General features: G+C 41.7%; 3 protein-coding genes across 4 annotated transcripts; all 3 read right to left on the bottom strand.

Moving 5' to 3' along the window:
* On the bottom strand, window positions 1-5,361 carry LOC135551391 (nuclear inhibitor of protein phosphatase 1-like). The gene is made up of 7 exons (XM_064982610.1): window positions 5,278-5,361; window positions 4,714-4,774; window positions 4,032-4,185; window positions 3,593-3,813; window positions 3,307-3,451; window positions 3,101-3,165; window positions 1-1,195 (listed from the first exon to the last, which is right to left on the bottom strand). The coding sequence occupies exons 1-7, from the start codon at window positions 5,325-5,327 to the stop codon at window positions 824-826; spliced, it is 1,068 nt and encodes a 355-aa protein (XP_064838682.1). The 5' UTR covers window positions 5,328-5,361; the 3' UTR covers window positions 1-823.
* A 478-nt stretch (window positions 5,362-5,839) lies between these two features.
* LOC135553296 (replication protein A 32 kDa subunit-like) lies at window positions 5,840-8,822 on the bottom strand. The gene is made up of 7 exons (XM_064985462.1): window positions 8,748-8,822; window positions 8,501-8,599; window positions 8,231-8,344; window positions 8,022-8,096; window positions 7,756-7,932; window positions 6,229-6,329; window positions 5,840-6,111 (listed from the first exon to the last, which is right to left on the bottom strand). The coding sequence occupies exons 1-7, from the start codon at window positions 8,820-8,822 to the stop codon at window positions 6,030-6,032; spliced, it is 723 nt and encodes a 240-aa protein (XP_064841534.1). The 3' UTR covers window positions 5,840-6,029.
* Window positions 8,823-9,307: 485 nt separating this feature from the next.
* On the bottom strand, window positions 9,308-20,549 carry LOC135552049 (serine/threonine-protein kinase pdik1l). Of its 2 annotated transcripts, none has more exons than XM_064983421.1 (3): window positions 20,423-20,549; window positions 17,437-17,732; window positions 9,308-14,224 (listed from the first exon to the last, which is right to left on the bottom strand). In XM_064983421.1, the coding sequence occupies exons 2-3, from the start codon at window positions 17,719-17,721 to the stop codon at window positions 13,484-13,486; spliced, it is 1,026 nt and encodes a 341-aa protein (XP_064839493.1). In that variant the 5' UTR covers window positions 17,722-17,732; window positions 20,423-20,549; the 3' UTR covers window positions 9,308-13,483. The 2 variants fall into 2 exon arrangements, with proteins under 2 accessions (XP_064839493.1, XP_064839494.1); XM_064983422.1 differs by lacking the exon at window positions 20,423-20,549 and adding an exon at window positions 19,974-20,051.
* Between the last annotated feature and the right edge of the window lie 4,409 nt (window positions 20,550-24,958).

Raw genomic sequence — 24,958 nt, 5'->3', positions numbered from 1 at the left:
TTTGTTTAAACTGTATTTATTTTCTAAACTGAATTTCATACATATCTGACAATAATGGGTTCCATTTCAACCAACCCCCCAATTCTCATATAAAAATAGCAAAAAATTATAATACAACTGTCTCACACACAAAAACTGCTCTGTTTCTTCATAGTTTCTTTAAAGCCAATCTGTACCCACAGTTCATAGCCTTGTCTGAGTGGATTATTAAAACATCTAGCAGGCCTTGTCTGGTTAATGTTACCCTCTGTATTGACAGAAACATGGTTTTCAGTGAAACCAACAGCACTAAAAATATCCACAAAGGCAAAATCATACTGTGAATCAAACAGTCAGAGAGTGAATAGCGAGTTTATAAGACATTTTTCTGCAACAGAGCAATGTTTCATTTTGTTTAAAATAATGAATAAATAAAGCTGTAAAACAATGGTTCAAATGGACCAATCTGTGTTAGTTACAATACGCTAATCTGAGGTCAGTCAGACATTACTTTGTCAGTTTAAGTGAGTTGAGCAATAAAAATAAAACAATATACATATGAAGCAGACAAAAAAAAAACATTCAAACCAAAATAATATATTATTCTCACAAACATTTCCCTATATCAGGGATCCCTATATCCCTTTGTCACAGCTTGTACAGTACAGGAAGTCTTGATTGATTGGTTGTCCAGAGACGTGACCACTCTCCTAACTAATACTAACCCCTCCCATTATATTGTCCAGGGAGGTGCTATGTGCAAATTTGAAATGGTACCCTATATAGTGCATTACCTTTAGCCAGTAGTGCACTAAGGGAAATAGGTTGCCATTTTGAAAATGACCTATATTAGAAGAGAAGGGGTGGGCTTCTTCCCTGGCCACGCCTCCTTGGCGTATTTCTTCTTGCGTGGTTCGTTGAGAGCCTCGGTGGTGTAGGGTCCGGGGGCGAGGATAACAGCAGGGCTGGGGGTGACGAAGGGCTGTGCTGAGGCTGAGGTGGGGGAGAGGTCCACCTCGGGAGCAGGGTTAGGGAAGACTAGCGGCAGGCCCCCCAGGATAGTAGCTCCACCCTGGGCCATGGCGGGGAGGGAGCCGGCCTCTCCAATGGTGGGTGGGAGGTCTCCATAGAGCCCTCCACTGAAAGGGAAGTTCTGCATGCGTCTGGCCACAGAGTCCTCCAGACCTAGTGTAGCGTGACCCTCCATCTTCCTCTTCTGATTGGGTAGCAGGGTTTAGGGGGGAATGAGAAGATTGAAGATGGCAATATAGTAGCGTCAACTGTAAAGCACTGTGAAGTACTCTGACAAATAGTCTGAAAAGGGATTTATAAATAAAATGTGATTGATTGACCTCAATTTGTCAACACAACATCAACTTTTAGCATGAATTGATTGGAGATGGATCAACACGAAGGTAATTATAGTTGTGTTTTTATATTTCTATTAGTTTAGTTTCAGTTAGTTTTCAGTTTTTATTTAGTTTTAGTTGTATACAAATATTTAGTTTTTATATTATTTAGATTCAGTTTTAGAATTAGGAACAGAAGGAGGCTTGGAGACATGTGCTATATAGTTTTTTGGGGTGTTTTTGGGCATGTCACTTCTTTCAAGTGGGGGGCAGTAATAAATAAGGTGATGGGTAAGGTCATAGGTAAGGTTTAAATTATTAAGTCAATCTCAATGAGACTTGGATTTAAAAGGAAAAGCACCGAAACTGGTGCAAAAAATATGTTCAAAAGAATTGAGTCAGCTACCTATGTATTTATTTGGACAGTGAAGAAAAACTTTTAATTTGGCTCTATACTCCAGCATGTTAGATTTAAGATCAAATGTTCCATATGAGGCGACAGTACAGAATGTCCCCTTTTATTTGAGTGTATTTTCATACATACTGTATCTGTTTAACCATTTAGAAATGAATTCAATTTATGCATCTAGTCCCCCCATTTGAAGGTGTAAAAAGTATTTGGACAAATTCACTTGTGTATTAAAGTAGTCCCCCAAAAGAATGTAGAGGTCGTGTTTCAGATTAAGTTGTGCCCAATAGAAATGAATGGTAAATAATGTATTGTGTAATTTGAGTCACTTTTATTGTAAATAAGAATATAATGTTTCTTAAAACCTCTACATGATCGGTGGGTCCCCCGCAGGACGGTTGAGCTAACTTAGGCTAATGCAATTAGCATGGGGTTGTAAGTAACAAGAAAATTACCCAGGACATAGACATATTAAATTCTTGTTAATCTAACTGCACTGTCCAATTTACAGCAGCTATTACAGTGAAAGAATATCATGGTATTGTTTGAGGGGAGTGCACAGTTATGAAAAATTATTAACAAACCAAAATCGGCACATTTGGACAGTCTTGAAACAAAATTGTGAACATAAATGCAATGGCTCATTGGATCAGTCTAAAAAAAACGTTGCACATACACTGCTGCCATCTAGCTGCCAAAATCTACATTGCGCCTGGGCTGGAATAATACGTTATGGCCTTTCTCTTGGTACAAAAAAATACATGTTTTTTTCTTTGTTTTATCTTTTACCAGATCTAATGTGTTATATTCTCCTACATTTATTTCACATTTCCACAAACTTCAGTGTTTCCTTTCAAATGGTATCAAGAATATGCATATCCTTGCTTCAGGTCCTGAGTTACAGGCAGTTAGATTTGGGTATGACATTTTAGGCAAAAATTTTAAAAAAGGGCAGATCCTTAAGAGGTTTTAACCTCTACATTAATGTGGATGCTACCATAATTTGGGATAATCATGAATGAATCGTGAATAAGTTAAGAGGCAGAAATAAATGAAAAGCTATCCGCATTTACACACCAGCTTCAGTAGCTTGAAAACCATTACATTTTTTTGCCCAATGTTAAGAAAAAGAATGTTAAAAAAAAACAATTCATGATGGTTTTTATTTAAGTTTGTTTTGGAGTCAAAGATATTGTTTTTGTTTTTTAAACAGTTCTGATTTTATTTTGTTCACTAAATCGTTTTTTCTTGATTTGTTTTCATTATTATAACAACAACAACAACCTTGGTCAACACAACTTTTGCCATTTTTCTCAAGAATCATCCCCAGCATAAAGGAAGAGATAGACGTGAAGAAGTTTACCTTGATTGGGACAACAGCAGTCTGTACCATGTTCCTGAAGCGCCCTACTGATGGGTCGACGTCCTCTGTAAAAACAAGATGACACACAGGATTACATTTTGCAATGTGTACGCATGCATCTGCATTTGTGCACGGGTGTGTTCTTGCATGTCTGTGTGCAGGCTTGTGTGTATGGGCACGTGGGTCATCAACCCTAACTAACACACCTGGGTTGATGATGACCTCCTCCTCACTGAAGGAGACCCTGCTACTCCTCCTCTTCCGCTTGGGCCTCACAATGTCCAGATTGCCATCCTCAATGGTCAGGGTGGAGATACGCTTGTTGTGGGCCGTGTTGAACTCTGTCAGGTTCTGGAACAGGTGAAACAAGAGGATGGATGCAGTCAGGTTCATCAAACAGATGGAGAAACCAGAAAATTCTACATTAGCTGCTTGAACAAAACAAATATATCTCACAAGAACTCAAGCAGTCCCCTGCCTCACACAACACACCTCCAGCTCAGTCTCCTCCTCAGGTAGACCCAGCAGTCCTTTGAGCTCCTCGTCCTCCCCTGCCTTCACCTCCCCTCCAGGTATGGTGTTAGTCTGGGTCTGGGGCTTCTCTCTCAGGGTGTAGACCCGTGTGGATGCCCCAAACGACATGGTGGAGTCGATGGGCACCTGCTGGGGCTTGTGGGGCTCCAGACGGATACGACCCAGGAATGTACCATGTGCTAGGGGGACAGAGTAACATGGATTGTACTTTCAAAATGTAACTTCATGTTGAAGTTCACATATCTTCTATTTGACATGGCATGACCCAAACCTTTTTGTACCAGGGGCCAGCAAGCTACGGTTCTCTTTCTTGAACATTTACACTGAAACAAACACTTGACAACTGACTGCCAGACAAAGAAACACTGCAGGATACTAAGCAGTACTAGATACTCACTGCTGTTGAGGTCAATCAGGAAAACCCTCTTGAGGTGTCTGTGGTAGACCAGGGCTGAGTGGATACGAGAACACGACTGGTGGTCAATCGTGAAGTCACACAAGTCTGGGTTCCGCCCAAACAAGTAGTATTTCTTTTCATCAATGATTAGCTTCTACCAAATGAGAAAAAAAAAAATTGCCAGGATGAAATGTCAACAGAGTTGCCTATCTAAGGTCATGGACTGGTATTGCAATGGTTTTCTATAGAAAAAGTTTGGTAACATACACCGGATAGGTGCAGTGAAATGTGGTGTTTTACAGGGTCAGCCATAGTAGTACCGGTATGTCAGCCCTGGCGCAAATTAGGGTTAAGTGCCTGGTTCAAGGGCAATTTGGGGTTAGGGATAAATGACTTGTGGGTCTTTGACTGCATTGGAATCCAAGGGGTCACTAGGTTAGGTAGGCAGAGAGAACTGACATTATTCCATGTTTAAGAACATCTTCCAACAGTGACATGTGCAGCAAATATATAATATAGGCCCTACACCTTATAACATACTTATCATATTTAAATTAACATTAGGCTACTTGATACAAGCCATATCTTCAGAGGCATTGCTCTTGCTTCTGTGGTTATTTTTGTCCAGCACCAAAACAAAAAAAGTTGAAGTTGGGGTCGGGGTTAAGACTAGTAGACTTACCTCTACTAGCTTGTCTCCCTTCACCACATCTAGATGGAGTCCAGGGGGAGGTTTCCCTGCCCTGACAAAACAAAGTGAATGCCAATTGCATGTTGTAATTATGCTTTTATTCAAATGGAGGCTGTTTTGCCGCCCTGCTGCATAACTAGTTGATCAAGACTACGGATTTGCAATACCATTTCTTCAAATGTTTTGCATGTGTGAACTGCACAAGCAATACTGTTATTCTTGTCTTGAGAAAGGAACACGCTTGCAAATGCTGCATAACAGTAAGCATTCTGGCACACCATACAGTTTTAGCAAACCCTGCTGCTGTATTTCACTGACGGGCTAACGTTAGAGCATTGAAACAGCTAGCATACTACTGTGACTGAGCATTCCAATATCATAGCGAAGTTAACCAAATAGCTAGCTAGTTAGCTCATGTTTCTAGAAAGCAAACTACATCCTATTTCGATGCGACAATCTAATTAACTTCACCGACATGGACCTTACAACACTCTACTGCATGCTTTTGATTTTTGACAGTCAAAATTATGCATTAGACATCGTCGCTGGTCTTACCATGACGGGCAGTCAAAAAGAGGTGTGTTTGTGCTTGGGTTTGCTGCCATCTTACACCGTGCACTAGTAGTGAATGCTGGGAATGTGAGGACTACAGGGAAGTCTGTAGAAAGCTGGGAATCGTAGTTTATCATGAAATAATATTATGGAAGTTAATAAACCTACTTTAATTCCCCTGGTTTAAAAATCTATGCTATATACGTTGGAGATCAAATTGTTTGGGGTAGATTTATAATAAGTTTCCCACGATTGTGGAGGTTCGTTTCAACATATTTTGTTGTTTGGCAAATCAAGACAATACAATTTTGACTATTCATTATTTTTCATTGCATAATGACATTTCACCAAGCAATCATTTATCCAATCAACATTTTACACTGTACATCAGCTGTCACATAACAGAGAACCTCAAAACCAAACTATATAAAATAAAATTAGGCCACAGAGTCACCATATTTGAGAGTAAATAATATAAATAACAAATCATAAAAAGTAACAGACATGCATGTTGATAAACCAAAATGTTCTGTCTTTTTATTTAAAAACTTCCTATAGCCATTGATGTAAGTTGACCTTAAACAACAGAAGACATTCTCTAGCCCAGGGGTAACAACTCTTACCCTATGAGGTCCGCAACCTGCTGGTTCTGTTCTACCTGATAATGCACTCACACCTAATCAGTAACTGATTAGAGGGGAACAATGAAAACATGCAGTGGACTGGCTTCAAGGTCCAGAGTTGAGTTTGGGGGCCTAGCCAGAAGTGGACCTGAAATGCTTGTCGTCGATGGTGGAGAAGATGTGGCCTTCTCTGATAAGAAACTCCAAGGTCTGGCTGCATGGAGTAAAGGGGAAAAGGAAGCATTAGACCAGATAGTCTCTTTTCACTAAGATTATTTTTTAAGTTCTCCCTACTGAACCCCCCCCCCCCCCCCAAAAGAGTATCTGTTACCTGATGGCAGTCATGCTGAGGTACCCCAGCTTAATGTCTAGCTCCTCTCGACTGATGCCCCTGGGCTTGGAGTCTGAGCAACTCCTGATCAGGTTCAACACCTTACAGGAGGAGAAATAAAGCCATTTGTCTTTTGACCAAATCACATCTTACACATCAGATCTTTTTCAGAACTGATCTGATTGTGAAAAAAATATCAGAATTGGACTGTCTGTGTAAATGTAGCCTTAACCTACATGCCAAACTAGAATGTTCCAAACACACCAAGACAGTCGTGAAGAGGGCACAACAAAGCCTATTCCAACTCAGTGTAACGGATATGAAACGGCTAGCTAGTTAGCGGTGGTGCACACTAAATAGTGTTTCAATCGGTGACGTCACTTGCTCTGAGACCTTGAAGTAGTGGTTCCCTTGCTCTGCAAGGGCCGCGGCTTTTGTGGAGCGATGGGTAAAGATGCTTTGTGGGTGACTGTTGTTAATGTGTGCAGAGGGTCCTGCGCAGCATTTGGTAGATGCCAGGTACAGAGAGAGGCTAGAGAGGCTCAGAGATATAGGATCAGTCATGATGTATTGTGTACAGAGGCCATAAAATAGATTGATAGAACTACAGTGTGGACTGATGGATCTTACATGGACATACCTGTAGTAAGTGGACCTACTGTCTGGGCTGGTGCTTCTGATGGTCCTGGCAGTGTGGAGGCCCAATTCAGAAATCTTGTGCTCATGAATGTGCGGTGTCAAAGGACTTTGATAATGAATGAATTTGACTTCATAGCTTTTATTGGTAAGGTTATCAATACGACTCGGAGTGAGGAAAGCAGAAATGCCAGGTTGAAGGTTATTGTGGAGACGGCAAGAAATATTGGTGGTAACGTGTTACTGTTGAAATGGTTATTTTGACATGCTGAACAATCCTAAGGGTGGAGTGTTTCACCATGATAAAGTTTAATGGGGTTGGGGAGGGTGTGGTAGAAGTTAAGGATTTATTTATTTTGAATTTTATTTTCATGGTAGTACAGAATTGGGCAGATCATGATTGATCGTACAGCCCACCACAGTAGGTGGCAGCATGCACTTAAACAATTGTTTGCGGACCGCCATGATATCATAGAAGGCCTAATATATAGTTATTATTACACGTACAAATCCATTGTCACATTGCTTTCAAAACTGTAAACTGAGACCAGAAACGACCCCTACCCCGTGCCAAGACACAAACCGGTGCGCAGCTATAAAATTTCTGTTTTTGTATTCTTGACTTTAGAACGTTCTCCGAATAAACTACTAGCCTTTCGCATAAGCTCAGTCTTTGACTAATAATTATTAAACCCACGGTCTTACAAACATCGGATTGGTCGAAGCTATTGATTGATTATTATTATCATTGGGATTACAAACTCGTGACAAAAGGACAATGTGAAAAGAAAATATCTAAACCAACATAGTACGGTTCAGCCCTATAATCCCAGTCAGGCATTAGAAGCTAGGGTCTAGGCGTTATATGTGCTGCAGGACTAGAGAACTGACCTGGCTCTGACTGGCACTCAGCCCGTAGGTTGATGCGTCTCCATCTCCAGGATTACCACCACCACAAAGGTTCCTGTTGTGATGCATGTGGGCCTGCACTACCTCCAGCATGTGAGAGGTGATCTCATTCAGGTCCTCAAGGCAATAGAGGTTGAAAGCCACCAATGATCTTTGTCCCTGGCAGGAAGTATATGAAGGGGTACAGAAATGTGCCATACTCATGTAGAGAAATACTAGACTTAAAGTACTAAATCGAATACATTTACCTGAATGATACGCAGGCTTCCAGAGACCTTGACATAAGTCCCTGGAGACACAAAAGTACTGTCCACACCAGGATCCTGTAAGGATTCAGTATATTATCTGCTTTAGGAGAAACTAAAAATGATTTTTTTAAAGTTGCCAATGCCCTATTTCTCCCCGACCTACTTAATTTCAAACGTTTCTGGACGAAGACCTATAATTATCCACTTACTGCAGTGTCCACCCAGAGCTTCACACCTAATGGTGGTCCAGTCATGTCGTCCACGGAGTACAAGACATTGTTTACTGAGGGAACCGTTCTCCTGACGATACCCACCACAGATACCTTCATCCAGAAATCAAATACAAAGACAGGTGTAGATGTTGAATCAATGCGGCGCTGCCAGAAGGGGTTCTGGTTTGCGGTGGATAAAGTGGATAAACATGATATAGGACCTACTGGGAACGAGCTCTAGGTTTCTCTACCAACAGGGACCCTCACCTGGTTGACCTCAATGTCACCAACGCTGAAGACTTCCCCGACAGCCGTGGCAGACAGCAGTTGGGACACAGTGCACGGCATCATCTGAAGTACTGACCACTGTCACAGCAAGGCAATGAAAGCGTCACATTTTGGTCCACTGAAGCTTGTCCATTTTATAAATATAAGAATGCTAGTTCAATGCATTCCAAGACAACATTGTCCTTGTTCAGTTACGTTGTGACGACATGGGGGCTAAAAGAAACACCTTGGTTGTCTTCTGTCCTGCCTGGAAGGTGGTAAATCCACCTGTGGACTGATTGTACCTGTATCCACTTCCCATATATGAGCCCCTGTTGTATACTTTGGAAAAACACATTGAACTGCACAACATATCTACTGAAAGCAGGTACAATGAGTGACTAAAACTTTAAAATGCTTGTTAAATTAATTTGTGTGACATCTTAGTTGCAGGTCCCTTCAAAACTCACCTTGACCCCACTTGTAGTTGAAAGAGGGATTTTAGTTAGATTTGATCATTACAACTATCCCATAAGACTGAAAGGTGCAACACTTGACAGATCACATTTCATCTCACTAGCAAAAACATTAGCCAATTATCCAATTAACCAATCAGAGACCAAAGTGTAGCAACCATATAACCTCAGCAATCAACAAAGGGCATCTCCCACTCAATCAGCAGCTAAATAAATTGAAAACTTGCAGACAAGTTCATTCTCACTAAAACATTTACTATGATATGAAATGTTATATATTTTTTAATCCATGTTTTTTATTTAATTAGAACGCCATCAATTCAACAATGAATGACATTTTACAGCATTTATTGATACATTTCACTGATTCTCTTCAAAATATCTTACGACATACAAAGGAAATATTGTTCATAGAAAAGTTTGAGCCCCTCATACACTGATGATGCTTGGTGTTTATCTGCAACTGATGAGGTTTGTCGTTGCAATGGGCCCTGTTCTGAATAGGGCACTTACGATTTGTGTTCCCAATGGCACCATATATATATATATCACATCACTACTTTGGACCAGGGCTTCTGGTCCAAAGTAGTGCATTATATGGGCAATAGGGTGCCATTTTGGATGCAGATTTCACCAAAGGTGACACATCTGAGTCTGGTAGGATTATATTTCAGGCAACGAGCTATTTTTATCTCCTTATCAAGTTCATCAGAAGCAGCAAAGATGTTTTTGAGTAGGTGACCCCAGTTGTGTGTGTACACAATCAATACACACACAAACACATCAATGACCAACCAAAGTTGGGCCAATGAAGACATAATTAATCACCACTAGCACACCAACACAGTATCCAACTCTAAAACCACTTCTGTATCAATGACAGAACATATGGGAAGCTGAAGTAACTGTTGAAAAAGGATCAACCATCACAGCAAACATACAACTCAAACAATGTCAAGGCGCTCGTAATAATTCACAGTCACATGTCCATAAACTCCTCCTTCAGCCTCTGTAGTAGCTCATATACACAAGGTGTACAAAACATTAGGAACATCTGCTCTTTCCACAACAGACTGACCAGGTGAAAGCTATGATCTGTTATTGATGTCACTTGTTAAATCCACTTCAATCAGTGTAGATAAAGGGGAGACAGGTTAAAGATTTAAGACAATTGAGAATATCACAGGAGGTTCATACCTTAATTGGGGAGGACAGCATCATGGTCATGGCTGGAGTGGAATAGTATCAAATACATCAAACACTTGGGTTCCATGTGTTTGATGCCATTCCGTTCGCTCCTTTCCAGATATTATGAGCTGTCCTCCCCTCAGCAGCCTCCACTGGTTTATGTGTGCCACTCAGAGGGTGAATGGGCAAGACAAAATATTTAAGTGCCTTTGAGCGGGGTATGGTTGTTTGTGGAGGGCGCACCAGTTTGAGTGTCAAGAACTGCAATGCTGGCTGGGTTTTTCACACCCAAAAGGACATCCAGCCAACTTGACACAACTGTGGGAACCATTGGAGACAACATTGGCCAGCATCCCTGTGGAATGCTTTCGACACCTTGTAGAGTCCATGCCAAGATGAATTGAGGCTGTTCTGAGAGCAAAAGGGGATGCAACTCAATATTAGGAAGGTGTTCCTATTGTTCTGCACATAGTGTATATTCATGAATCAATGAGTACATATTAAAAGTCCAAAAATTGATGTATACTGAACAAAAATATAAAACGCAGCATGTAAAGTGTTGGTCCCATGTTTTATGAGCAGAAAAAATATCCCAGAAATATTCCATATGCAAAGACCTTATTTCTCTCAAATTGTGTGCACATCCCTGTTAGTGAGCATTTCTCCTTTGCCAAAATAATCGATCCACCCAACAGGTGTGGCATATCAAGAAGTTGATTAAACAGCATGGTCACTACACAGATGCACCTTGAGCTGGGGACAATAAAAGGCCACTAAAGTGTGGTTGTCACAACAGTGCCACAGTGGTCTCAATTTTGAGGGAGTGTGCAATTGACATGCTGACTGCAGGAATGCCACCAGAGCTGTTGCCAGAGAATTTTATGTTAATTTTTCTACCATAAGCCGCCTCCAACGTCATTTTAGATCATTTGGCAGTACCTCCAACCAACCTCACAACCGCAGACCACGTGTAACCACGCCAGCCCAGAACCTCCAGGTCTGGCTTCTTCACCTGCGGGATCATCTGAGACAGCCACCAGCTGAAGAAACTGAGAAGGATTTCTGTCTGTAATAATGCCCTTTTGTGGGGAAAAAACTCATTCTGATTGGTTCGGCCTGGCTCCCAAGCCTATGGCTGCACCCCTGCTCAGTCATGTGAAATTCATAAACTAGGGCCTAATCAATGTATTTTAATTGACTGGATTTTCTTTTTTTATGAACTGTATCTCAGTAAAATCATTGAAATTGTTAAGTTTATATTTTTGTTACATATAGCAACTGCCTATTGTGCTTTAGACATTTTATTAAAGGGGCAATCAGTGCTAATATTGAAGGGGTAAAACAGCAGAGATAAAAACCCAATAGCCAAAACTCTGAACAAAATGTGCCTGGCCACCAGAACAATCACACAATGTAGTGCTAGTGTGTGGAGATATTAAAATAAGGCATACAGTATGTTAATATCATGTAAGACAAGAGGATTTTGGCAATGGAAGACATTTAAAAAAGGCAATAATGCAGGTTAATGTTGGCGACAGTCTGCTCGTATGAAATATATTTTAAAACTTATGCCACTGTTTGAATGACACACTAAAACTACATTTTTTTCAGATATTGATAACGTTTTCATTTTCACAACTGTTAGAAGCGCACAAATTATGACCTGCAAGGCAATAGGCCTGGGTCCCCAGTGAGTGCCTCACTTTACCTCTGCCACCTACACCAAACGTAATAGGCTTAGTAGGAGTCTGTCGGAAGGAAACGTGGAGAAAGGGATTACCGTTAAATCCAGCAGGACCCAGGGGAAACAGAGGTGCGTGTCTGTTCTGGGGAAACCGAGGTGAAAACTGACAGTGAGACGAGATCAGGTTAAAACACAAAATTGCATTTTTTAAATAGATCCTCTGGGCTCAGGGACAACTGTGTGCTGTGCTGCCTCCATCTCCTCTCTGAAGGGGAGAGGCATTGAATGCATAAGTAGACGTTCTGTGTGCTGACAATACACCGGTGTGTGTGTAAGAGAGACTTCTTGTTTGCTGTTTGACAATATATCTTCCCAGGCCCCAAGTAAACACTGTTTTTGAAGGTGATAGATAATAGCATGGTAAGTTATGAAAAGGAAAATAACTAAATAAAAGTGCATTTTTTCAATCAAGTGATTGCCAGTGAAGTCATACCCCTAACCATTCCGCTCACACAGGTTTCATTTGGAACGCCACTGGCCTTCAGTTGTGAGAATTCAAGTCTAAATTAAAGCACTATATTTTAATAATACAAGCAGAACATTGGCTCTTCAGTTAAATACGTCAACGTTAGTTTGGGGCAACAACACATTCCTTTATGTGTTTTGAATAAGCAGCTTGCTATCTCTGGACTTTAAATTATGGTGACTCAAGTTAATTACATTCCAAACACTCCATTCCTCAAAATTATTTTCATTATGGGGCAATCATGACACATTCCAGGACAATTATGACACTGGCTGACTGAGGTTATGCTAGGTTATGTCTGGGCTGGGGGTTATGCTAGGTTATGTCTGGGCTGGGGGTTATGCTAGATTATGTCTGGGCGTTATGCTAGATTATGTCTGGGCTGGGCTGGCATACCAAGATTTAGCCTGATCCCATAGTTGGCTCAGGGCCAGCTCAGAATACTGTCCTGTGTGATATGTCTCTTCAAACAGCTGGTTGTCTACAAATCAATCAACAGTATATCTTCGATTTTACCTGAGCAGTGGGAAGTGTGTGTTGATGGGGAGGAGCAGGGTGTTGTCACAGAATACTGGTAAAACCAGGCGTGCACAGTTTACGATCACTGAGGCGTGTCTAAATTGGAATTTAATTGCATCATATCTACACGGGATGCGGTCTCCCTGTTTCATAAATTGCATCCGAAGTACGATTATTAGCACCGAGACTGGGGTGAAATTTGTAGGCAAACAACTAAAGAGAGTTAGAGTTAAAGTTAACAGGTTAGCCTAAACCACTGGGGTGGCTAGCAACACCTCTCCTTCTGAGAGACAAACAGCTGAATGTGCTTATGGACAGCCTTGCTCTGTTAACATTCAAAACAAACATTTTTACAGCCTGGCTATCAACCCGTTGAGCTAGGTTTACCAGTAGTCCTACATCTAAACCAATATCCAACTGCAAAGCCAAAATCTTTGCAACGTTTGAATTGTTCCCTTAAAAAAAATAATAACTCCCATTGTGTGGCCTCGACCACCAGAGCTAACAGTGGTGAATTAGGACTAGATACAAGTGCTTGATGTTTTGACTACTAGTCCCATGGTCCGCTCTCCTCCTATCCACATCAATTATCACGTGTCCCAGTCGAGCTCTCTGCAGGCGATCCTGACCAGTCGGAGCTCCAGTTCAAAGGCGTCAGGTCTCTCCTGAGGGTTGAACGACAGCATCTCCCGGATCAGCTGTTTCATGCCCGCGTTCATGCTCTTCATCCTGGCCGGGATCAGCAGCTCCATCTTGGGGTTTTCCAGGAGCGCCTCCCCGAGGGGCACGATCTCCTCCCCCTGCTGCACGTAGCTTCCCAGGAGCTCCTTCTGGGTCTCCACGTCAACGAACGTGATCCGCTCCACCATGGCCCAGATGATGATACCCAGGGCAAAGATGTCTGCTTTAGCCGTGTAGTGGCCCTCCCACACCTCTGGAGCCATGTAGAAGTCCGTGCCACACGCTGTGGAGAGGAAACACTTGTTGACGGAGGCTGGTTCCTCAGGGTTGAGGCCCGACGTGGAGCAGACCTTTGACAGCCCGAAGTCTGCCACCTTCAGTGTGGGCTCGGGGGTTCCCGCAAAGGTCCTTCCCTGGGAGATGAGGATGTTGTCAGGCTTCAGATCTCGGTGGATGATCTGGTTTCGGTGCAGGAAGGCCAGGGCACTTCCTAACTGCAGCATGAAGCTGGTGTTGGTCTTGCGGCTGGGTTTACGGGACAGCAAGTAAGCGTTCATGTCTCCTCCGTCACAGAAGTCCATGACGAACCACAGATAGTAGGCACAGCACGGGTCAAAGGTTATCTCTCCCTTCAGAGATGTCTCCACCAGCTGGAGATAGAACAGAGACAACAGAAAGGCCATTAGTATTAATAGTACATCATAAGGTAATTCAGCAGACAGCCAGACACAATCCAAAACAGACACTGCATATACAGGCATTCAGTACGTGCCCATGCAGGAATTTTGCCCAAACCCGTAGGGTTGCCAGCACCATGCTCTAACCAATGACTGTAATGCTCTGTATTCTGGAACACTTGGCTCGCTTCAGAAAATGTCACCAATAAGATGAATGCTGAACTGACTGCTGAACAGATCAAAAAGAAATCGTTCAAAAAGGCTGCTGGGAGCAAGCCGACAGGCTCTCTGTGTCAATTCCCATCACGTTTCAGAGGAAATGCTAACTGGAGGAAAATTACTAAGAAAACAGAACAAAATGCTATTTCTAGCAGCAGTACCTACCTGACAGGGAAATTGATTGTGTAATCTAAAACACAGTGGCAGTCCTGATTATTGATAAGCCAAGATGGGAGAAGAAAAACACTTCTATTAAATTCCTTGGGGGGGGGGGGAATTTAACAAACAAGCAAAACTGCCTTGTCTCGTGCCATTGGCTTTGAATTCACAGCGTGACTACCAGCCTCCTCTGTGAGCCGTCAAATGGAGGGGTGTGTGTTGTCGGTTTTTCTGTCTCGCTGGCTCCTTGTGTTTTTTTTGTTTTAAATCTAAACTCGTTGTGACGCCTCTGATCTTAGAAAGACTTCTGCTGTGGGAACTGGGTTAATCAAGCACACGTCTCCTTTTGACAGCTGACCAGATCTTAAAACCGATCCTCTCTCAAAGAAAATGTGCTGCAGGTTTTTGACATGCACACACCAGCAGCACAACTATTTGGGTTTTGAATTACAGACGAATCAAATGCCTAACAATCTTTATGGTACAAAACAACACATTGACAGTCCCGCCACTTAGGGAAAACCAGTCTGTACACAAAATTGGTCAGTGAGCCAAGCCATCCGTAACCTAATAGATTGAAATAATTCACCATCATTGCCAGACAGATAATACAGTCCCTGGCCTCTGATCTATTATAATGATGGTTCCTCCCCCACACGGTAATCCTGTCCCATTATCAAAATGTTCTCCCTCTATAAGCAGCAGTAGAACAAGAAAAGAAGACTCGGTCGGAACAAAGGATTCTGGGAAAGCGGCCAAGCCCAACATGCTGCAGTGTTTAACAAGCTCGTAGAGCGGGTCGGACAATGTATGTGAGTGTGACAATGGCCCACGTGCCGCTGAGAGGCTACAATCAGTTGTTGCCAGGCCCTTTAAACCCTCAGTGAGCCAAGAGGGAGGAACATGTTGTTGGTAACAGACTAGACAGGTTGACTGGGGAGAGGAGTCCCTTTAAAACACAGTGCTCAATGAGGACATGAGATACCCCCTTAAAAACCAGTGTTCAAGGCACCACCTGACAACAGAGCCACAAGGATGACTAGCTAAACAGAACACAGTCTTCTGAGCTAACTAGTCACAGTATGAACACTCTGTAGAGGCATGCAACAGGCTGAATGAGAGGCCAAAACCCTGGAAGCAACACTAACGCCTTGAATTACTAGCAAACCCTGGACTACCCATTTCGGTCACCTCTGTGTCCGTCGGTACAGCAGTGTACTCTGCCACTTGTGGCTGGCAACAATATGTAGAACAGCCAGAAGGGAAAACAATCCAACACTCCCTTTATCTAGTAGCGTGACTGTGCTCAATGTCCAATACATCATCCTATAGCCAACATTGGGATCTACGGAGTGTGTGCATCGGTCCTGTCTTGTTCTACATAATTCAATCATTATGGTATGTTTGTTACATTAAGTTGTGTTATGGTAAATGTATTTAGGCTATCCTGGTGTTGTGTTTTCTATCACTTCTATAATTGCCCTTTGGTGAATTGAGTTTAGGAATTCTCCACTAACATTCTACCCACCAACATAAACAGATTCCTTCACCTCTGCTCTGACCACATCCTCCTCGGCTGACAAGTTGCTTCTCAGCATATGCGAGACAGAACCTTGAGGTTGAATGGTAAGTTCCACCCTGCCAGCACAGATCCACTTGTGAGGTTCTTCTGTGGCTGTGGTCTTTCAACAGATATGCTCAAGATGGGATTCCTCTGGTCTGAATTTGTACTCTTCCATGTGCTTACAATGCATTTGAACTAGGGCCTAACCTTACTCATAAGTATCTGATATGTTAAGTAGGCTACATAAAGTTCGATATTTGGTGGGGGGGGGGGGAATTCAAAAACTAGGCCCATCCTTAAAACCTACACATAAACCCACTTGTAGGCTTGGGGGTATCCAGATTCTCATACTTACAGTGTGCCATACCGGGATATCCAAGGCTCTTCATCCAGACGGGGCATTCTCTGCTGTTACCAAGCTAACCACTTAACTAGCAACTAAATTAGCAAACAAAACGCACAACTGCAGAGCATTTTCGCACATTTTAGACAGTTAAGATATCTAGCAGACAAACAGTTGTGAATACCATACTGCAACTAAATCACCTGACCCGTGCTGAACAACAGTGAGTGACTCACAAGGCTCCAGTCTCTCATCATTATGTGCTTGTAAACAAACACCACACGACTGGGGACTACCGGTAAGCTTCAAAATGGAAAAGTATGTGACGGGTGACATATTGCACAAGTTGATGCAGGCATTTTCTTAAAAAGTACCAACAAATATTCAAATGTACTTCAACTTCAAAAAAATAGTTTGAGGTATTAAAACATTTATTTTATCCCGTGGCTATTTCAAAATACTAGATACCGCCCAAGCCTACCCTCCTGGAGCCTATTTGAAGACATCATATATAACCTTCTCCTGTCCGCTAGCAGAGTCCTTTCATATGAACAACCCTGTCACATTGACAAAGGGAACCCTGAACCATAGTAGTCCTCCCATCTCCCCCAGTTGTTTTTGCCTCCTCCACTTTCTATACATTTAATGCAACGCATTGCTTTTACTACAGTTCTAATGTATTACATTTTAATTATTTACTCATCTATTGTTTGTACTCATTGTGAATCCCTGTGCTTCATGTGTAAAAGGTGGTATCTGTACATTTTGTTTTAAGTCTATCATCAATACTTATCAATACAATCTGTGGTTCATCCTCTGGACAGGTCTATCTGCATTTTACTACAGCTAGCCTGTTATTTAGAAATCTTTCTAGCCATCCATCCATATAAAATGTATTACCTCTAGGTACAGTGGGGAGCTGGACCCGTGGCTCATCCTCTGAGCCAGGTCATCTCTCTGCAGGACACACTCCTCCAGGTGGATGACGTTGGGGTGCTGGCTCTGGATACTGCTCAGGGCCCAGAATTCCCTGAGGGCCAGCTCTACATTCTCTGGGCTGTGGCAGCGGATCTTCTTCACGGCCATCCGGGCCCCGGTGCGTTTCACCAGCGCCTCGTACACCACGCCGTAGCTGCCACGTCCTACCTCCTGGATCAGCTCATACTTCGGCTGGCTGCTCACCATCCTCTTCCTCACTGTGTGTGTGTGGGAGTGGGGGGTTAATGGGGTACCACTGATTGCTGTTGAGAGCTAGGTGGTCAGCAGAACAAACTGAGAATGTAACCTAGATGACCCTCAGTTACTGAATAATATCCCAACAAGGTGAGTTTATCCGTCATACTAAATTAAGAAAAGCATATCTGTGAGTTGACATGACAGCCCCCTGCTCCTGACCACATCAAAACCCATAGCTATAGGCCTAGTCTAGATGTAGTCTGATAAGTTTTATCTCAAGAAAATTAACTAGCCAAGTGACACACTGTCAGATGGATGACACAAATGTTGTTTAACAGTGTTTAAGTTCTAGCAAGTAAAATTAGGACAGTTGGCTTTCTACCTGCAAGATGGCACCTGATCATGACTCCCAGTTCATTAAATTACACATAAGAGTCATTGAAGGAAGGCGTATTCTGTACTGGGGAGTTTTGTTAAGAGAGCTAACACTCGGCCTGAACATTAAAATGCGTTACGGTTTGGAAGCATGACGTTATCTTCCATATCAGCAAGAAATCATACTTATTACAACAGTTCTCATTGATACCCGGCCACAGAGGGTCCGGGTGCCCACCCGGCCACAGAGGGTCCGGGTGCCCACCCGGCCATAGAGGGTCCGGGTGCCCACCCGGCCATAGAGGGTCCGGGTGCCCACCCGGCCATAGAGGGTCCGGGTGCCCACCCGGCCATAGAGGGTCCGGGTGCCCACCCGGCCATAGAGGGTCCGGGTGCCCACCCGGCCATAGAGGGTCCGGGTGCCCACCCGGCCATAGAGGGTCCGGGTGCCCACCCGGCCATATCACCATACAGCACATGTTTACGGGTGACAATTAGCTATCTAGCTTGCCCCGAACACCTGTGTGTATCAAAAGGCGGCCAGGAGAAACGTTTGATCACTGAAAAATACTGTCGATGATAAACCCAGTTAAAACAGTGTACAGTAAGTGTATATTTTGCATTTGTGAAATTATTTTATGTGATACTAAAACACTCTTTATGTTTCTATACTGAGCAAAAATACAAATGCAACAATTTCAAAGATTTTACTGAGTCATAATTCACAAGGAAATATTTTCATTAGGCCACAATCTATAGATTTCGCATCACTGGACAGGGATGCAACCATGGGGAGCCAGGCTCAGCCAATCAGAATGAGTGTTTCCCTCACAAAAGGCTTCATTACAGACAGTAATACTCCTCTAAAACAACATTGGAGGCAGCCCATGGTAGAGAAATGAACATTACATTCTCTGGCAACAGCTCTGGCAGACATTCTTGCAGTCAGCATGCCAATTGCACACTCCCTAAACTTGAGACATCTGTGACATTGTGTTGTGTGACAAAACTGCACATATTAAAGTGGCCTATTGCTGTCCCCAGCACAAGGTGCATCTGTGTAATGATCATGCTGTTTAATTAATAAGCTTCTTGTTATGCCACACCTGTCAGGTGAACAGATTGACTTGGCAAAGGATACATGCTCACTCACAGAAATGTAAACACATTTGTGCACCAAATATGAGCTTAAGGTTTTTGTTTATATTGTACATTTCTGGGATCTTTTATTTCAACTCATGAAACATCGGACCAACACTTTACATGTTGCGCTTATATTTTTGTTCAGTGTTGAACCGTATCGCAATTTAGGAATCAATTCACGTTTAGATTGAGTGTTTGGCTGCCTGAGCCAGTCTACCTCTGACGATATCACATAAAGTCCTTGGACCTTAACGAGTAATGGTAGGCTCCAAAAGATTACCTATTGGACTACCCGCAAGAGAGCAAATGTGAACACCTCAGAGGCCAAAGCATGCGACATGTAAACAAATCAACATTTCCCCCTCACAGATTTTACCTGTTATTTGCGCACTAACGCATTGCTGACAGCTACAGCATTTGAGGGGAAAGTTGAAGTTAGCTATGCCATTTCCTGACATATCAGCCTCCTGCCCAAATACGTAAGAATAAATAAACATTATCAAATAGTAAGTTCAGTGTAATTAGCTAAACTCTAGGAGAATTAGCTTGCTAGCTAACACGGAAGCGAAACTGTTTTTAGTTAACGTTAGCTAGCAAGCAAGCAAAGGGAGAAACTGATGGCTAAAAATACATGAATAGTTTGTTAGAATCATAACTACCGTTAGCTGGCTATATACATGTAAATGATATATTACTATGTTGCCACAGGGGAATGTAGACAAGTTAGCTAGCTAGTTCAGTACCTTATGTCAGGGTTTCCCCAAACTCGGTCCTGGGTCCCCCGCCCGCTTGCTGCAGGTTTTTGCCCTAGCGTTACATTAAATAAATCAATGCTTGGTGATTGTTTGTTGTTAACTAGGCAAGTCAGTTAAGAAAACAAATTATTATTTACAATGACGGCCTGATGAGTTTGTTATTTTGAATCAGATTGGGCAAAAACCTAAACGTGAACCCGGGGAATGACCCGGTCTTACGTAAAGTACCTAACTAGTTAGCTCGACACCTTTATTGTCCTTCTGCGCCAGCTTGTTCTGGCTCCGCACAATTCGGCTAGCTAACGTAACGCAGTCCCACACACCTGCGCACACGACCAAGCACCATGTCGCACGGCAGACAAAAGAGCTGGCTTCTTCTGAAGACGAGGAAAGGAAACAGAGTAGCTAACTATAACTCTAGCAAGCTACACATTTACCTGTTTTCGTCTTCCCTCAACGATTCATTTGTTGTTGACTTTCTCTGGCAGACAAGACAAGGTCCGTGAAGAGAGATCGCAAACCTGCAGCTCAAGTACCCCGTCAACAGCGCGCTCCCGCTTGCTCGCTCCCAAAACAACACAGCCAGGGTGCTCTACAGCAGCAGTCGTGGGAAATACTGCCCCCTTCCTTTCACTTTTTTGTTGTTGAGTCTTTTGTGCAAGCTTCCAGCTAGCTGAATGGGGAAATAAGTGTTCCCCCGTTCATTGCATAGCTTTAAATTAGTGGAGGCTGCTGAGGGGAGGACGGCTCATAATAATGACTGGAACAGAGTGCGTGGAATGGATTAAAAAAAATGAAACCATGTGTTTGATGTATTTGATCCCATTCCACTGATTCCGCTCCAACCGTTACCACGAGCCCGTCTTCCCCAATTCAGGTGCCACCAACTTCCTGTGTCAGACCATGCCCATGGATTCTTGCCCTTGCAACTCCCTCCCATATTCTACCGAAAAGCTTAATTACACCAGTAAAGGATTAGGGTTAGGGGAGGGTTTGGCCGGGGTAGGCCTTCATTGTAAAATAAGAATTTGTTCTTAACTGACTTGCCTAGTTTAAAAAATGTTTAAGTAAATTAATTTGAATATTTATTCAAACATTTTGAATACAAATCTATGGCAAGAACTTAATTCTTAAGGTATCGTGACATTTAATGTTTGTAACATTTTATTGTTTTTCCCGGCAACCCCTATGAATGCCACATTTAGTTTGCGCCAAAGTGATGCCATGCAGGATGTAAGATTATATTTGACACAGCACAGGCGACTAAGTCAATGATCTTGAATGAAATGACACACTGAAAGAGACCTTTATCTCAACCATAATTTTATACAGTAGGCAGTATCAATAAGAACTAGATTATGAATTATATCTTAATCAAAATGGTTTGCAGAAAATGTAACTCCCCTATCACAGTACCTGTTTGGAACATGCTCTTAAAGGGACAGCACCATGGTGTACTGGAAGAGACAAGCACAATGTTGCAACAAAGTATTCATAAATCGGTTGTTATAAACATTGTCTCTTGAAAAGTTGTTTTGTTACTTGGTAAAACAACTTTAAAGTCTCTAGGCACTAGACTACCAACCCATTAATCAATTATAGGCCCAACATTGCATCGCATGTTCAGTGTGTCAGAAACTGCAGCCTAAGTTAAAGAATAACAAAATGATGATGTGACATAGGGCTAAAGAGAGACCCACCACTGTGTATCATATAGATATATTTTTATTAACAGGCTAGTCAATGGTGCATGTGTCAACACTACTATGTCTGGTTCGCAACTCAGTTTGTAATACAGCTTGATACATGATTTGTCAAAGTGAGCTGTAGGCCTACTATACCACATACTGTGGTTGGTGATAACAGTCAACATAGCTACATTCTTTGGTCTAATAAACAGCAGAGCAGAGAAATCAAGTAACACACAATATGAGGCCTATTGTTTGTTTTGTGTATCATACAGTGCTTTCAGGAAGTATTCATACGCATTGTCTTATTCACATTTTCAGTTACAGCCTGAATTCAAAATTGCTTAAATATTTTTTTTTTAATCTCACCCATCTACACACAATACTCCATAATGACAAAGTGAAAACATGGTTTTAGAATTTCTTTGCACATTTATCAATTACAGCTGTGAATCTTTCTGGTTAAGTCTCTTAAGAGCTTTGCACTCCTGGATTGTACAATATTTGCAAATTATAATTTGGAAAATTCTTCAAGCTCTGACATATTGGTTGTTTTCATTGCTAGACAGCCATTTTCGAGTTGCTATAGAATTTCAAGCCAATTTAAGTCCAAACTGTAACTAGGCCACTCAGGAACATTCAATAGTGTCTTGGTAAGCAATTCCAGTGTATATTTGGCCTTGTATTTTAGATTATTATCCTGCTGAAAGATACATTTTTCTCCCAGTGTCTGTTGGAAAGCAGACTGAACCAGGTATTCCTCTAGGATTATGCCTGTGCTTAGCTCTATTCCGTTTCTTTTTATCCCCCCAAAACTCCCTAGTCATTGCAGATGACAAGCATACCCATAACATGATGTAGCCACCACCATGCTTAAAAATATTAAGAGTGGGACACAGTGATGTGTTGGATTTGCCCCAAAACAAAATGCTTTGTATTCAGGACTAAAAGTTAATTTCTTTGCCACATTCTTTGCAGTTTTACTTTAGTGCCTTAATGCAAACAGGATGCATGTTTTGGAATATTTTTATTCTGTACAGGCTTCCTTCTTTTCACTCTGTCATTTAGGTTAGTATTGTGGAGTAACCACAATGTTGTTGATCCATCCTCAGTTTTCTCCTATCACAGCCATTAAACCTTGTAACTGTTTTAAAGTCACCATTGGCCTCATGGTGAAATTCCTGAGCGGTTTCCTTCCTCTCTGGAAACTTAGTTAGGAAGGACGCCTGTATCTTTGTAGTGACTGAGTGTATTGATACACCATCCAAAGTGTAATTAATAGCTCCAGCATGCTCAAAGGTATATTCAATGTCTGTCTTTTTTTTACCAATCTACCAATAGCAGCCATTCTTTGAGAGACATTAGAAAACCTTCCTGGTCATTGTGTTTGAATCTTTGTTTGAAATTCACTGCGCAACTGAGGGACCTTACAGATAATTGTATGTGTTGGGTACAGAGATGAGGTAGTCATTCAAAAATAATGTTAAACACTATTATTGCACACAGAGTGAGTCCATGCAACTTGTTATGTGACTTGTTAAGCACATTTTTACTCCTGGACTTATTTATGCTTTCCATAAGAAAGGGTTTGAATACTTATTGACTCAATACATTTCAGCTTTTGATTTCTAATTAAATTGTAAACATTTCTAAAAACATAATTCCACTTTGTCATTATGGGGTATTTTGTGTAGGCCAGTAATGCAACATCTAAATTGAATCCGCTGTAAATTCAGGCTGTAACACAAAATGCTGAAAAGGTGAACGGATGTGAATACTTTCTGAAGGCACTGTGTATTACCTCTATGCATTGAATACTGACATATAGGCCTAATTGAGATAGTGACAAGAAAGAATAGATGAGGGAAAAGAGGTGGGTATTAATTTAGTGAGGAATGATTCAGAATATTTTTTAACCATACTTTCAACTCATATAAGAAATAAACATATGCAAAAGCATAACTTACACAAACTCATTACAATGTATCAAAAGATCAGTGGCAGATTTGTCACAAAATTTAACAAATGTGTCTCTGACAGTAAATACTGGTATTTTTCCCACAGCCTATGCTGAATATGTTTATATTTGATGCTTTGGTATTTAAGTAGGCCTAGTGTCACACATCTGCAGAAACACAACAGAGATGTCAGAGGTTTATTGAGGCTGCTTGAAGTTGCTAGGGCGTTTGCCTGTCCTGGTAAGTATAGATAAGGTGATTTGTTCAAGAGGCGCTGTTGTCACCTACATGCAGAGTAATATACCCCTCTTGCTTTGAGTTCAGTATTATCATGTTATACATACACAAAATAATATCAATGCAGAGAATAATAAAAAAATGTCTGTGATGTATTGGTGCAGGCAATGCTTAATCACAAAAAATAAAAGCAGTAAACAATCATTCAACAGCATTTCTGTGGGAGGTAGAACACATCGCATTGCAAACTGAAACAAATAAATCATTCACATAAAATAAAAAATTTCAAAAAACTCTCACAAAATTCATGGACAATTTCATCTTGATTAAAAAAAACTCTGTCATTGTCCATTTTCAAAAACATCCTGAGGTAGACTTGTATAGATTCTTGACAAGGCATTTCTGTCTTGTTCTCATATAGTAAGAACATTGTAATATAAAAAACACGACCCACTCAAAATAAAATAAAAAGATTAAACCCATTGTTTGGACTTTACAGCCTAAATAAATTAAGGGATATAATACTAGGCTCAAACCCATATGGCTGTGTGACATCAAATGGCAAATGTCATTACCCATCAACACAAGCTCTTAAAAGGTCATAGACAGGGTCATTAATTTTCTTGAACCCCCACACCGGCCTATTTATTCCCTCAAGGCGCCCATTATTAACCGGATAATGATAATTTTGCCCAAAAAACCCAAGTTAGACAGGCCCACTGGGCTAAAAATGGACCGGCCAGTCCAACCCTGGTCATCAAAATGCTTTGTCTACAAAGGGGCCCATTCTGTAGTTCCTACATGGAGAGGTAAGTCTATTCTATTCTAACTACTGACTGACTACCATGCAAAGTAAACACGGGACTAAACAACATTATATTAATATTGTGACGAAGCTGTATATTTACAATAACCACTGAAAGTGGGGAGGTAGATGGTTTGGTGCTTCAGACTGGTCTTATGCCACCTCCAGAGACAGACCGGAGAAGTAACTCAGGGTGTCTAAGGAAATATCATTATTCTCTAATACCTACGCTGTCTTACAACTTGATCACCAATTCAATCAGAAAAAGAGAGCAAAACTAGGATA

This window comes from Oncorhynchus masou, chromosome 13 (genome assembly GCF_036934945.1).
Source record: "Oncorhynchus masou masou isolate Uvic2021 chromosome 13, UVic_Omas_1.1, whole genome shotgun sequence".
NCBI classification, from domain to species: Eukaryota; Metazoa; Chordata; class Actinopteri; order Salmoniformes; family Salmonidae; genus Oncorhynchus; species Oncorhynchus masou.
The sequence above is the reverse complement of the archived record's forward strand: the minus strand, read 5'-3'. Positions and strand labels throughout refer to the sequence as shown.